The 16,482-nt window shown below is 34.7% G+C and overlaps 1 protein-coding gene across 1 annotated transcript in view; it reads left to right on the top strand.

The window, feature by feature from the left end:
- KIAA1671 (KIAA1671 ortholog) overlaps positions 1–12,908 on the top strand; it is a 47,385-nt gene extending 34,477 nt beyond the window's left edge. The window contains exons 7-11 of the mRNA XM_067473599.1: positions 4,672–4,790; positions 5,885–5,972; positions 7,364–7,570; positions 9,622–9,719; positions 12,095–12,908. Coding sequence (XP_067329700.1) covers positions 4,672–4,790; positions 5,885–5,972; positions 7,364–7,570; positions 9,622–9,719; positions 12,095–12,173 — 591 coding nt within the window. The 3' untranslated portion in view covers positions 12,174–12,908. The remainder of the gene's footprint in view (positions 1–4,671; positions 4,791–5,884; positions 5,973–7,363; positions 7,571–9,621; positions 9,720–12,094) is intronic.
- Positions 12,909–16,482: the final 3,574 nt, after the last annotated feature.

Raw genomic sequence — 16,482 nt, 5'->3', positions numbered from 1 at the left:
GTTGATCGTTCATATGAGAAATATAGCTTCTCGAGTCACTTGTTTATATGAGAAAAATAGGATTATGAGTCGATCGTTCATATGAGAAATATAGCTTCTCGAGTCAATCGCTTATAGGAGAAATATAGGATTACGAGTTGATCATGCGAGAAATATAGCTTCTCGAGTCATTTGTTTATATGAAAAATATAGGATTACGAGTTGATCGTTCATATGAGAAATATAGCTTCTCGAATCGCTCGTTTATAGGAGAAATATAGGATTACGAGTTGATCATTCGTGCAAGAGATATAGCTTCTCAAGTAACTTGTTTATATGAGAAAAATAGGATTACGAGTCGATCGTTCATATGAGAAATATAGCTTCTCGAATCGCTCGTTTATAGGAGAAATATAGGATTATGAGTTGATCATGCGAGAAATATAGCTTCTCGAGTCATTTGTTTATATGAAAAATATAGGATTACGAGTTGATCGTTCATATGAGAAATATAGCTTCTCGAATCGCTCGTTTATAGGAGAAATATAGGATTACGAGTTGATCATTCGTGCAAGAGATATAGCTTCTCAAGTAACTTGTTTATATGAGAAAAATAGGATTATGAGTCGATCATATGAGAAATATAGCTTCTCGAATCGCTCGTTTATAGGAGAAATATAGGATTATGAGTTGATCATTCGTGCAAGAGATATAGGTTCTCGAGTCGATCGCTTATAGGAGAAATATAGGATTACGAGTTAATCGTTCATATGACAAATATAGCTTCTCGAGTCGCTCGCTTATAGGAGAAATATAAGATTATGAGTAGCCCGTTTATTATGAGTTGATCATTCATATGAGAAATATAGGATTGAGTTGCTCATTTATAGGAGAAATATAGCTTCTTGTTCATGCGGGAAATATAGGATTACAAGTTGCTCATTTATATAAAAATATAGGATTATGAGTCAATTATGAGAAATATAAGATTTAAAATTGCTCATTCATAAGATAAGTCTGTTTATGAGTCGCTCGTTTGTACAAGAAAGATTTATGAGTCGCTCATATTTCTCTCCATTTAAATCCTTGTTTAAGTTTTCCGCCATTAAAGAGCGGCTCGTTTTTTCCCTTCTCTTTCAATTCCCCCCCGTTAACGAGGCAAACAGTCTCCCTGAACGGATGAATAATTCACCACTCTCTCGTAAAATAATCCTCGTTAACCTCGAACAAACGAGAGCTGCGGCGGAGAAATACCCATATTTTCCGCCTTGGCGAGCAATGGAGTATTATTACTGCCCAAACCTATTGAAGGCTTTGCGATGTTTCTGGGTGAGTTGGATGCCTTGTTATTTTTGCTTGCTTTCCTTGAGGTATTATATTTCCCTTTATTTACTATCATCCGTTAGAAAGTGAATATGTGTGTTTGTATTTCTATATATCAAGGCTACTACAAGGCTGCATGGGTCTGGATTAGTTGTGTAAATTGCAGTGGATTTAATGCATTTCCGATCATGGGACATATAGTTTTCTAATGTTGTTATGGGAGTCGTAGTTTTGTTGTGGGAGTTGTAGTTTCCCAAACCTCCACTAGCCTTCTCTGCCGAAAGGACAGGTCTGTAATGTGGGATTTAATGCATTTTGATTGCAATCAGATCATAGGACTTGTAGTTTTCCAATGTTCTTATGAGAGTTGTAGTTTTCCAAGGTCTCCTTAGCCTCATCTGCCCAAAGGAGGATAATGAGCTCTTGGGAAGCTACAACTCCCATAACAAAACTATGGCCCCCATAACATTAGATAACTACGAGTCCCATGATCAGAATGCATTAAATTCTATATTATGTACTCATCCTTTGGGCAGAAGAGGCTAATGTTACCTTGGGAAACAACAAATCCCATAACAACATTAGAAAACTACAAGTCCCCTGATCTGATAGCAATTAAAAACTACAAGTCCCATTATATGATAGCAATTAAAATGCATCCACAATGTAAAATTAATATAGTTTTAACTGCAATCAGATCATGGGAGCCATAGTTTTCCAAGGTCCTAATGGGAGTTGTAGTTTTTCCCAAGGTCCTTATGGGAGTTTGTAGTTTCAGCACTGTCATTATGGGAGTTGTAGTTTACGAAGGTCCTTACTGCTACAGGGTACCATTGAACCATGACTGTTAAAAAGTACATTAAAAAGCAACGCATTTTTAACCTGATCTATTTATTAATATTAATTTACTGTGTGGAAGTCCTGGTTTAATCCACAAGGTGGCACAATTTGCATGGAAATCAATACAGACTTGCAACTTCTACATATTTTCAAAAATATTCCAAAAAGCATACTTTAAAATTCTTGCAGAAATGTTTGTTAAAATATTTGTGGAAATATTTACAGAAATATTCACAAAATATTTGCACAAATATTCAGGAAAATAATCATAAGAATAATTGCAGGAAGAAAGCGAGTCCTAGGCTGTTCTCCTCCTTCTGTGTATAAGAGTCACTCTTGTTAAGCAGATGTCATTAAGCATATAAATAAACCATGAGTGTCGTGTTTACAGTAAGTGAGTCATAGGTGGAACCTGAGAAGGAAGAAAAACTCAGTTACTATTTAAAATTCAACAGAGGGAGTCGGAAAGGGCTGGATGGCCATCTGTCAGGAGGCATTGCATGGTGTACTGACTTATAAGTCTCATTTATAGGAGAAATATAAGATTACGAGTCACGGAAGTGAATTTCTTGAATGTTTTGTGCGCTGTGGTGAAATTCTCAGATTTATTGTAGGTGGATGTGAATTTCTCAAATGTTTCACAATTATTGTGAACAGAAGTGAATTTCACAAATTTTTTACAAATGGTGAATTTCTCAGAATTATTGTGAGCAGTGGTGAATTTCTCAGAATTATTGTGGCTGGATGTCAATTTCTTGAATTTTTCACAATTACTGTGAACAGAAGTGAATTTCTCAACTTTTTCACAAATGGTGAATTTCTCAGAATTATTGTGAGCAGCGGCGAATTTCTCAGAATTATTGTGGCTGGATGTCAGTTTCTTGAATTTTTCACAATTACTGAGAATGGAGGTGAATTTCTCAAGTTTTTCACAAATGGTGAATTTCTCAGAATTATTGTAAGCAGCGGTGAATTTCTCAGAATTATTGTGGCTGGATGTCAATTTCTTGAATTTTTCACAATTACTGAGAACGGAGGTGAATTTCTCACATTTTTCACAAATGGTGAATTTCTCAGAATTATTGTGGCTGGATGTCAATTTCTTGAATTTTTCACAATTACTGAGAACGGAGGTGAATTTCTCACATTTTTCACAAATGGTGAATTTCTCAGAATTATTGTGGCTGGATGTCAATTTCTTGAATTTTTCACAATTACTGAGAACGGAGGTGAATTTCTCACATTTTTCACAAATGGTGAATTTCTCAGAATTATTGTGGCTGGATGTCAATTTCTTGAATTTTTCACAATTACTGAGAACGGAGGTGAATTTCTCACATTTTTCACAAATGGTGAATTTCTCAGAATTATTGTGGCTGGATGTCAATTTCTTGAATTTTTCACAATTACTGAGAACGGAGGTGAATTTCTCACATTTTTCACAAATGGTGAATTTCTCAGAATTATTGTGAGTGGAGGTGAATTTCTTGAAGGTTTTGTGAACAATGGTGCATTTCTCAGATTTATTGCAAATGGAAATTTCTGGAACTTTTCACAAATTATGAATTTTTCACAATGATTGCAAATGAAGGTGAATATCTGGAATTTTTCTCTAATGGTTATTTTTTCACAATTATTGCGAGTGGAGGTGATTTTCTCAAATTTTTCACCATTATTGTGAAGGGAGGTGAATTTCTTAATTTTTTCGCAAATACTGATTTTTTTCACAATTATTGTGAGTGGAGGTCAATTTCCCGAATTCATCACAATTGTAAATGTGACTCTTATGGAGGGGGGAGTTTCCTGACCTTTGACCTCAATCCTGACCTTTCAGGAGCGACTCATTGGGTTTCAATGTGTTGATGACAACTTTCCATTGACGAAGCATAGAATGAAGTCAGAGTGTTTGTCATCTCTTCTATTAGAAGAGATGCATAACAGAGGCAGAGCAAAGGGAGGCTCTTTCTATGTGATCATATATAATATGCAATATATACATAACTATATAGTTAATATCCTCGCTTCTTTGCTCTCCAAATTGGCCAGGTCCATTGTAAGTATATATAGATACACAGCATTCCAAGTCTTAGATAATTTTTGTATTTATTTATTGCTTACTTTGTGTTTAACTTTGCATTTCTTTTATTATTTCTTTTTTATTGATTTTTGTATTGCTTTACTATTTATTTTAGTATTTCTTTTATTTATATTAATTCTATATTTGAGGAAAAACTATGTTTTGATTATTTTATATTGATTCTTATTGTATTATTATTAAATATATTTAAATTGTAAAATATTAAGTATTAAACATTTATTACTATTTATCATTTAATATTAGTAGCCTTTAATGTTTAATATTTAATATATAATGTATTATTCAACATTTATTATTTGTATTAGCAGTATTTAATATTTTAGAGTAATATTAAATATATATAATGTATTATTTAACATATTTATTATTTTTATTACTATTTAATAGTAAATATTAAATATTTATTGTTATATATATATTGCTACCTATAGGACCAATTGAAGCAATGTTTCGTCCGCCCAGCAACCGGAGCGAAAGACACTGATAATCTGGTTCCAGAAGCCGATAATAATCAATATGGCACTTGGGAGGAACGAGGAAGCGCCGATAAGTAAGACACTTGCATAAATTTCCATGTTATGTATTCACATAATTTTGCATAGTGTATTTTTGCCTATATATGTTTCTGTTTTGAATATATTTGTGTATGTATGTGCCTATTATATATAACTATATTTGCATATTTTCCATATATTTGCATATACATGTGCCTATTAAATATATAGTCCTGATATATATGATGGCATGTGATATATTTGTATATATTTGCATATTGCCTAAATGTGCACATATTATATTTTCATATATTTGCATATTATTAGATACTCACATATATTTACGTAAATATCAATGCAAAATGCTTCCCTTTTGGAGTCTTCATTCAATATTATTGTTGCTGTTGTTTCATATTATTATTAAATTATTATTTAATACTTATTACTATTATTTATTATTATTTAAAATGAATTATTAATATTTATTTTTTATTAGAAGTATTTAATATTTGCATACACATGTGCCTATTAAATATATAGTGCAGGTATATATAATTGCATGTGATATATTTGTATATATTTGCATATTGTATATGCCTAAATATGCATATATTATATTTTTATATATTTGCATATTATTAGATACTCACATATATTTACATAAATATCAATGCAAAATGCTTCCCTTTTAGAGTCTTCATTCAATATTATTATTGTTGTTTCATATTGTTATTAAATTATTATTTAATACTTATAACTATGATTTATTACTATTTAAAATGTATTATTTAATATTTATTCTTTTTATTAGAAGTATTTAATATTTATTAGTAGTATTTAATATATATATAGTATTTATTGTTTTTATTCCAATTATTATTTATATATAATTTTAATAATTATAATATTCTTATTTAATATTTATTATTTTAAAAATCCTAGCAATAAATATTAAATAAAAAGAATATAATAATAATAAATTAAGAAAAATATAATTATTTTATTAGCAGTATTTAATATTTATTAATAATACTGTTATTATTAATTAAATTGCTATTGTTAAATTCTTATTTTTATTTTTCTTTATTTAGTATTCATTGCTCTTATTGTTTTAATAATTATATTATTATTATTATTATTATTATTTAAGTCTCCCATCGACTTCCTCCTCCTTGCATATGGAACAGAAGTCGGAATGCACTGACAGCGCAAGAATCCATGACTTTTCCTTCCTGGATGTGAGTCATTTTATATTATTACTATCATCATCATCATTATAGTAAATATAGTATATTTATTATTTATATATATATAAATATGGATGCAATGCTCAGATATGACCACAAGGAAACAACATTGCATTGAAAGGATCAGCTGTGTAGTTTATTATTTATTAGATAACGGAATAAATATAATATTATTATATGGATTCAATGCCCAGACTTGGCCGCAAGGGGGCTGCGTAGAGATAGAAAAGATTAGCTCTATAGTTATATTATTAAGATTATGTTTATAATGTTTATTGCTATTATATTCATTATATTATTATATTTTATATTTATTATTTTATTATTATAGGGCTACAATGCTAATACATGGGTCACAAGGGAGCACCAGAGAGATAGATAACAATATATATATATATATATATATATATATATATAATTAGATAGATAACAAAAAATAGATAACAATATATATATATTATATTATTATATATTACATTTATTATTATATTATTACATGGATGCAATACTCAGATGTAGCCACAAGGGAACAGCATAGAGATAGAAAGGATCAGCTGTAGGGTTATATTATTGTTAGTATTAGTATTAGTATATTTATTATTGATAGTATTTACTATTATATTATATGGATGCAATACTCAGATGCAACCACAAGTGGGCAGCAGAGAGATAGATAACTGAATAAATATAACAATAATATATTGGGTTGTTGTAGGATTTTCTGGGCTATATGGCCATGTTCTAGAGGCATTTTCTCCTGACATTTCGCCTGCATCTATGGCAAGCATCCTCAGAGGTAGTGAGGATGCTTGCCATAGATGCAGGCGAAACGTCAGGAGAAAATGCCTCTAGAGCATGGCCATATAGCCCGGAAAATCCTACAACAACCCAGTGATTCCGGCCATGAAAGCCTTCGACAATACAATAATATATTGTTATATTATTATTATTGTTATTATATAGATGCAATGCTCAGCCCTATAGATTATTATTGTTATTATTATATTATACTAATAATATAATAATAATACAATCTAACATAATAATGATATAATAATATTATAATTATGTAATAGTAATGAAAATATTATATTATATTATTGTATTATATTTTATTATTATTCTTCTTATAATATAAAAAGAAAAGATTACTAATATAATATAATAAATGATACTACAATTTCATTATAATTGTAGTATATTTTATTAGATCTTCTCATTGTTCTATATTATTATATAATATAATTACACTATATTATATTGTTAAAATAATATAATGAATATTAATTTAATTTAATTTTTAATTATTATATTATTAATTCTATTACATTTTTTTACTGTTATATATTATTATATTATTATTATTTTATATTATTATAAAGCCGGCCCCGATCCTGGACTCATCTGCCTTGAAGGCGCGTGTCCACCTGAGCAAGAGGCGACGACAACGCCGGGCCCCCATTTCCCTTTCCTTACGGAGGAGCCGGAGCCGGGAAGAGGAAGAGGAAGTGGAGGAAAAGGCAGGATCCCCTGCGGCCCATCCACAAAGGCTGCCTGCTTTCCCCGCTATGGACCCTGTGGCACTCAAGGTGAACCCCCACTTCCTCTCCACGGCATACCCACTTCCTGTCCATCAGACCTTCTTTCTCTCAATGACACACTCATTTCCTATTTGCAATGACCACTTCCTGTCTCTGAAGTGCCCACTTCCTGTAAATCACTTCTTGTCCCTGATACCCACTTCCTGTCCATGATACTCATTTCCTGTCTCCAATGACCACTTCCTGTCTCCAGTGACCACTTCCTGTACATCACTTCCTGTCCACAATACCCATTTCCTGTCTGTGATGGACACTTCCTGTCTGCAACACACCCACTTCCTGTCCATGATACTCATTTCCTGTCACCAATGACCACTTCCTGTACATCACTTCCTGTCCACAATACCCATTTCCTGTCTGTGCCGGACACTTTCTGTCTGCAACACACCCACTTCCTGTCCATGATACTCATTTCCTGTCTCCAATGACCACTTCCTGTCTCCAATGACCACTTCCTGTACATCACTTCCTGTCCACAATACCCATTTCCTGTCTGTGATGGACACTTCCTGTCTGCAACGCACCCACTTCCTGTCCATGATACTCATTTCCTGTCTCCAATGACCACTTCCTGTCTCCAATGACTACTTCCTGTACATCACTTCCTGTCCACAATACCCATTTCCTGTCTGTGCCGGACACTTTCTGTCTGCAACACACCCACTTCCTGTCCATGATACTCATTTCCAGTCTCCAATGACCACTTCCTGTCTCCAATGGCCACTTTCTGTACATCACTTCCTGTCCACAATACCCATTTCCTGTCTGTGATGGACACTTCCTGTCTGCAACACACCCACTTCCTGTTCATGATGCTCATTTCCTGTCTGTGACACTCACTTCCTGCCCATGACATACCCACTTCCTGTATGTGACACCCACTTCCTTATCTACAAAGTGGGTACCACTTTCTTTCTGTGACACCCACTGTCCGTCATCTTCTTCCTGTCAAGAACACACCCATTTCCTTTCCGTAACCCATCTTTCTGCACCATATTCACTTCCTGTCTGTAATGCTCATTTCCTGTCCAGTACACCAATTTCCTGAATGCAACAATGAGTCTCTCATTTGGTATCACCCACAGATTGAGGTGCTGGGTGTGAGCCTGCCACTTTTGGACTCTCACTTGCTGAGGTGTTCCAGCGAGTGTCTCTGTAGATCTTAGAAAACTATGTCTAGATTTAAGTCGTTGACGTGCTGGCTGATACCCAAACAGGGGATGAGCTGGAGATGTCTCTGCCTTGGTCCTTTCACTATTGGCTGCTACTTCCCGGCGGATGTCAGGTGGTGCAATACCGGCTAAGCAGTGTAATTTCTCCAGTGGTGTAGGGCGCAGACACCCCGTGATAATGAGGCATGTCTCATTAAGAGCCACATCCACTGTTTTAGTGTGGTGAGATGTGTTCCACACTGAGCAGCAGAATAGCACAGCACAAGGGCAGATGTCTTCACTGTGTCTGGTTGTGATCCCCAGGTTGTGCCAGTCAGCTTTCGTATGATATTGTTTCTAGCACCCACTTTTTGCTTGATGTTCAGGCAGTGCTTCTTGTAGGTCAGAGCACGGTCCAGAGTGACTCCCAGGTATTTGGGTGTGCTGCAATGCTCCAGTGGGATTCCTTCCCAGGTGATCTTCAGAGCTCGGGATGCTTGTCTGTTCTTAAGGTGAAAGGCACATGTCTGTGTTTTAGATGGGTTGGGGATCAGCTGGTTTTCTCTGTAATAGGCAGTAAGGGCACCTAGAGCTTCGGAGAGCTTCTGTTCAACCATCTCAAAGCGCCCTGCTTGAGCGGTGATGGCACGATCATCAGCATAGATGAAACTCTCTGTCCCTTCTGGCAGTGGCTGGTCATTTGTGTAAATGTTGAACATGGATGGCGCAAGCACGCTCCCCTGAGGCAGGCCGTTCTTCTGTTTCCGCCATCTGCTTCTCTGGCCCTGGGACTCAACAAAAAAGCTCCTGTTTTGTAGCAGGTTTCCTATGAGGCGGGTGAGGTGGTCATCCTTTGTGATACTATACATTTTTCTCTTCTGTTTCCAGGTGCAACTCAGGAAAAGGCAGGAAGTTGACGGAAACCGAGGAGGAGGGGCTGAAGGCACCGTTCCTGTGCAGCCACCATCCCGATGGAGGGAAGAAAGGTCAATTGATGATTATGATGATGATGATAATAATAATAATAATAATAATAATAGTATAATCATAAGGTTCTTGTAGGTTTTTTTCGGGCTATAGGGCCATGTTCTAGAGGCATTTCTCCTGACGTTTCGCCTGCATCTATGGCAAGCATCCTCAGAGGTAGTGAGGTGAAACCTCACCTCACTACCTCTGAGGATGCTTGCCATAGATGCAGGCGAAACGTCAGGAGAAATTCCTCTAGAACATGGCCCTATAGCCCGAAAAAACCTACAAGAACCTAGTGATTCCAGCCATGAAAGCCTTCAACAGTATAATCATAAATATTATAATAATATTTATTTATTTACATCCAATTTTTTAATAATATATATTATTTTTATCATACTTATCTCATTTATTATTATTTAATAAGATTTATACAATAATAATATTTAATCTATATAAATAAAAATGTAATGTTCGTTTGTGGGATGAACATAACTCAAAAACCACTCTATAAATTGACACCAAATTTAGACACAATGCACCTATCAAGCCAACAAATCATCATCACTCATAAAAACAGAGACTGTAAAAGCCAAAATTTTAAAAAATACATTACAACCACATATATACACACATTTATTTATTTACTAGCTGTCCCCTGGCTTGCGTTGCTGTGGCCCAGTCTAGTGATCTGGAAAATAAAGTAATGAGAAAGTGTTGGTTTCTAATATATGTAATTCCTTTCTGCTTGTGAGTAAACAGTATTTCTTGTCGTTTCTTTGTCAGTGTTGATGTCGAGAGTGTCTGGTTTGCCTACTCTGGAATATGCAACATATCATAGTCCTTCTTTAAGGGTCTCTTTCAAATCTATGATACTATATCTCTGTGTGTGAGAGAGAATCATATCTATCTATCTATATTTATGACTGGATTGCCCTTTGTCAGGAGGGCTCTGATTACATTTTCTTGCCCTGGTGAAGAGAGTTGGACTGGATGGCCTCAAGTATTTTCTGTTGGTCATGGGGGTTCTGTGTGGGAAGTTTGCCCCATTTATGTCGTTTGTGGGTTTCAGAATGCTCTTTAATTGTAGTGAACTATAAATCCCAGTAACTACGAATCCCAAATGTCAAGGTCTGTTTCCTCCAAACTCCATCTGTGTTCATATTTGGGCATATGGAATATTTGTGTCAAGTTTGGTCCAGATCCATCATTGTTTGAGTCCACAGTGCTCTCTGGATGTAGGTGAACTACAACTCCCAAACTCAATGTCAATGCCCACCAAAACATTTCCAGTGTGTTCTGTTGGTCATGGAAGTCCTGTATGCCATGTTTGGTTCAATTCCATCATTGGTGGAGTTCAGAATGCTCTTTGATTGTAGGTAGACTATAAATCTCAGTAACTACGAATCCCAAATGTCAAGGTCTGTTTCCTCCAAACTCCATCTGTGTTCATGTTTAGGCATATGGAATATTTGTGTCAAGTTTGGTCCAGATCCATCATTGTTTGAGTCCACAGTGCTCTCTGGATGTAGGTGAACTACAACTCCCAAACTCAATGTCAATGCCCACCAAAACATTTCCAGTGTGTTCTGTTGGTCATGGAAGTCCTGTATGCCATGTTTGGTTCAATTCCATCATTGGTGGAGTTCAGAATGCTCTTTGATTGTAGGTAGACTATAAATCTCAGTAACTACAAATCCCAAATGTCAAGGTCTATAAACTCCATCTGTGTTCATATTTAGGCATATGGAATATTCGTGCCAAGTTTGGTCCAGATCCATCATTGTTTGAGTCCACAGTGCTCTCTGGATGTAGGTGAACTACAACTCCCAAACTCAAGATCAATACCCACCAAACCCTTCTAGTGTTTTCTGTTGGTCATGGGAGTCCTGTGTGCCAAGTTTGATTCAATTCCATCATTGGTTGAGTTCAGAATGCTCTTTGATTGTAGGTGAACTATAAATCCCAGCAACTACAACTCCCAAATGTCAAGGTCTATTTCCCTTAAACTCCACCTGTGTTCATATTTGGGCATATAGAATATTCGTGCCAAGTTTGGTCCAGATCCATCATTGGTGGAGTTCAGCATGCTATTTGATTGTAGCTGAACTATAAATCCTAGCAACTACAACTCCCAAATGACAAAATCAATTTTTTTTTAGTGAAGGACATGCATTGGGTTGTTAGGTGTCTTGTGTCCAAATTTGGTGTCAATTCGTCCAGTGGTTTTTGAGTTCTGTTAATCCCACAAACTAACATTACATTTTTATTTATATAGATTATTGTTATATATTTTGTATTTATTATATTTAACCCTGTTATAATTAAATAAGATTTGTAATAATAACAACAATAATAATAATAATAATAATAATATAATATTTAATTCCAGGTCAGAAGAAGTCCCTCCTCAATGGCTGAAGGAGCTCATGTCAAAACGTCGGCCGAGCCAATGGGAAAACCAAGTCTAAAGGAAGCGGAAAAAGGAAACATTTCCTATTTGTTTCAATGGAAGAAGAAGCCTTAATTTTCCCTCTTCCCATTGTGTGCCTTTTCCAGCTGGAGGAGGAAGAGGAAATGGGGAAAAACCTAGACTTCCTGTTGAGACAGGAAGTGATTCTGGTGCTGGCCCCCTAGAGGACAACGGAGTCATGGCAACCTGGAATTTCTATTAAATTTTTATTTTTTATAAAGAAGGAAAAGCCGAATAAAGGAAAAAAGAATGAAGAACGAAGAAAAATTGGAAATAGAGGAAATATATTTTAATTTTTTTAAAAGAAAATATTATTAAAAATAGGATAAAATAATATAAAATATATGACATGGAGGAAAAATAGAATAATAATGATTAAAAACGAGGAAACATAAAATAATTTTGTAAAGGAGGAAAAGATGAATAAAAGAAAACAATAAAGATTTTTTTAAAATATTCAAAAATTATTAGAAAATTAGTATAAAAAGGACAATTAGGGGGTTGTACTGGATGGTCCATGAGGTCTCTTCCAACTCTATGATTCTACGATTAGAAAAAATGCTGAAAAATAAAAACAATTAGTATTTAAAATTGAGGAAAAAATAAAATAAATGACAAAAAACAGTTTTTCAAATGAAAAAACGTGAAAATAATTATAATTATTTTAAAATGAGGAAAAAATAAAATAAAATAATGAGGATGATATGGATGAACTGAATTTTGCAAATTGCACAAAATATTGGAATTTTGGAAAAAGGAATTTTGGAATTTTTATTCCTTTTTTTAAATTTGTAAAATTGTTAAAATTTCTTTGCTTATATTTTTATTATATTTTTATTATTTAAAAATATAAGCAAAAAAATTTCAACAATTTTACAAATTTAAAAAAAGGAATAAAAATTCCAAATTTTATTTTTAAAAATTCCAAATTCCTCAAAATTTTTAGAAAAAAACCAAATTCCTGCAAGTTTTAGGAGAAAATTGAATTCCTGCAAATTTTAGAAAAAATTACAAATTGTTGAAATTTTTTCAAAATTTATTTTTGCCAAGTTAAGAAAAAAATGAATAAAAGACATGGGTTATTATAAATGAAGGAGATATGGACAAACAAAATTTAAAAAATTTAAAATGAAGAAAATATGAAAAATAAAATAAAATGTGAAAAATAAAATGCATTTTTAAAATGAAGAAAATATGCAGAAAACTGAGGAAAAACTGAAAATGAGGAAATGATGAAAAATTTCAAATGAAGAATATTAGCAAGTTAGAAAAAAAATATAAAAATCATTTTTTTAATAAAAAGGAGAGTTTGAAAAATAGATTTTTTTTAAATTGAGGAAAAATAAATATAATACATATATCAATAAAAATAAGTTTATTGTATAAATATTTGAAAAATATAGAGCATAAAATGGAATCAAATTGAATTTTTTTCAAAAAAAAAAGAAAAAAATGGGAAAAATGAATAAATAAAATAAAATAAATAAAATAAAATTGAATTTTGGGAAAAAAGGAAAAGATGGATAAATGCAAAAAAGGAATGAAAATATGAACAAATTAATAGTATTTTAAAAATAAAGAATGTGAATTACATTTTCTGCCATAGTGAGAAGGAAATAATGACAATTATATTTTTAATAGGATATTTTTTTCCCCCGGAAATGTTTTCAGGGCCAGAAGAAGAAATAGGATTATTTTTGTTGTTGTTTTTCTTGTTGTTACCAATGTTTTCTTTATTATTATGAATTTTTTTAGAATTAAAAAAATATTCTTTTTTAGGATCAAAAAATAAAGATTTTGTGTCTTGATTGATTTATGATGATGAAAGTTTGATAATGTAATAAAAGTCTATGAGTTTTAATTCATATGATTCTGTGATATATAATTGATATATAATTGTTTGTCGTCATTTATTATTTACTAAAAACTAAAAGTATGACCCTACTCTGAAATGGAGTCTATTTTATGCTTGAAAGACCCAAATAACTTTAAATAGGACTATAATGGATAATATATACCAAATTTGGTCCAAATCCATTAAGCCTCGTTCGATCTTTTGAGGTACAAACCAAAAACATACATTCAAAGTTATTCAATTTTGGGGTCCTAGTTCCAAATGGGGTTGGTTGTGTGCTTGAAAGATGCCAATAATTTTAAGTTGGACTATAATGGGCAATATATACCAATTTTGGTCCAGATCCATTAAGCCACCTAGAGGTTTTTGTGGTACAAACCAACAAATGCACATTCAAATTTATTTGTTATAGGGGTCCTATTCCCAAATGGGGTGGATTTTATACTTGAAAGACCCCAATAATTTTGTAATGCATAATATCTACCAAATTTGGTCTTAATCCATTAAGCCGTGTAGCATCCTTTGAGTTACAAATCTACAAACGTACATTCTAATTTATTCATTTTGGGGGGCCTTAGTCTAAATGAGGTTGATTTTTTTTCTTGAAAGACCCCAATAATTTTGAATTGGACGATAACGGATAATATATACCAAATTTGGTTCAAATCCATTCAGCCTGATAGGATTCTTTCAGGTACAAACCAACAAACGTACATTCTATTACTATAATAATATAAAAATAATAATATACAGTATATTATTAAATATCTATAAAAATAATCTATATATATAAATTTGTTAGGGGCATCCAACGGAGAAACAAAACTCAAAAACCCCCCAACGAAACTTAACCAAAATTCCCATGCCCATAACACAACCCACAAGGTACAAACATATCTACTCAAAATGAAAAACAACACAACAACACACTCACAAAACGGCAAAAGAATAAAACTAATCAAATCAAAATATTTATTTCGGTCATTGACCAGCACAGGAAAAAGTGTCACATTTCCATACAAACCTGGCATGCTTGGTACATTAAAAATATAAATATAACTACTAAAACACAATATGGGTGAGGGAGCAGAAGGGAAGGGGAAACAGGGTAAAAACATACAATGCCCAGATCCATCACCAGTTTGCAGATTCAGGGAAGAAGATTACCGGACACACAGTTGACTTTTGGAACTAGTCATTCCCTGGCGGACTCTGCATGCTGCTGCACAGAACCTCGCAACACTGTAGGTTGTAGCTGAATTAGCATCTGCAAGTAGCAGGGAGGTATAAAATTGTCCCGAATGGCCTGGGTGCTTGTCTATGAGAGGTAAGATAAGCCTGGCACGGATATCCCTGTAGAACGGGCACTGAAGGAGCACATGTTCTATTGTTTCTACATGACCCGAGTCACAGGGGCAGAGCCTCTCTGGGAAAGGGATCTTCCGGTAGCGGCCTTCAAGTACAGCTGATGGGAGAGCATGGCATCGGGCCAGGGTGAAAGCCCTTCGATGAATAGGAACCTCTAGGTATGTTAAATATGCCACAGGGGAGGCAAGGTATCTGCTGTCTTCACTGATAAGGAAGCTTGGAGCCGAGGCCAGATCTAGTTGGCGCTCTGTGTCTGTGATACGTTGTTTAATAAGTGCTTTGGCTTGATTGTAATCCATAGTTAATAGTAGATCTGGAGAAAATCCCAACGAGGAGATTTTGGATGCTACCGCCTGCTTCCATGTGGATTGGAAGTCATCCTCCATGGTTAGTGGGGCAAGGCCAAGGGGTACACGGGACAGTCTGAGCCAGAGGTTAAGTATGGCCACCCACACCCTGGCCTCAACGAAACTTAACCCCAACGAAACTTAACCAAAATTCCCATGCTCATAACACAACCCACAAGGTACAAACATATCTACTCAAAATGAAAAACAACACAACAACACACTCAAAACGGCAAAAAAACAAAACTCAGAAAAACCCCAACGAAACTTAACCAAAATTCCCATGCCCATAACACAACCCACAAGGTACAAACATATCTACACAAAATGAAAAACAACAAAACAACACACTCACAAAACGGCAAAACAACTGAGCATGCGCATTGGCGCCCAGCCGCAAGTTCCCTGGCGCGCGCACATGGCCTTCCGGCCAACGTTCCCTCTGCGGAAACCATGCCCACTCCAAGCCCCGCCGCGCCGCTTCCCCCACACACACAACCCCACACTCCATCACTCCCCCTGCCGCCGCACACACACACGCAACCCCACTCCCCCCGCTGCCGCACACACACACGCAACCCCACACTCCATCACTCCCCCCGCTGCCGCATGCACACACGCAACCCCACTCCCCCCGCTGCCGCACACACACACGCAACCCCACGCTCCATCACTCCTCCCGCCGCCACACACACACACGCAACCCCACGCTCCATCACTCCCCCGCCCCAATCTTA

This window comes from Anolis sagrei, chromosome X (genome assembly GCF_037176765.1).
Source record: "Anolis sagrei isolate rAnoSag1 chromosome X, rAnoSag1.mat, whole genome shotgun sequence".
NCBI classification, from domain to species: Eukaryota; Metazoa; Chordata; class Lepidosauria; order Squamata; family Dactyloidae; genus Anolis; species Anolis sagrei.
Note: the sequence above shows the minus strand (reverse complement) of the source record. Positions and strands in the feature narration are given on the sequence as shown.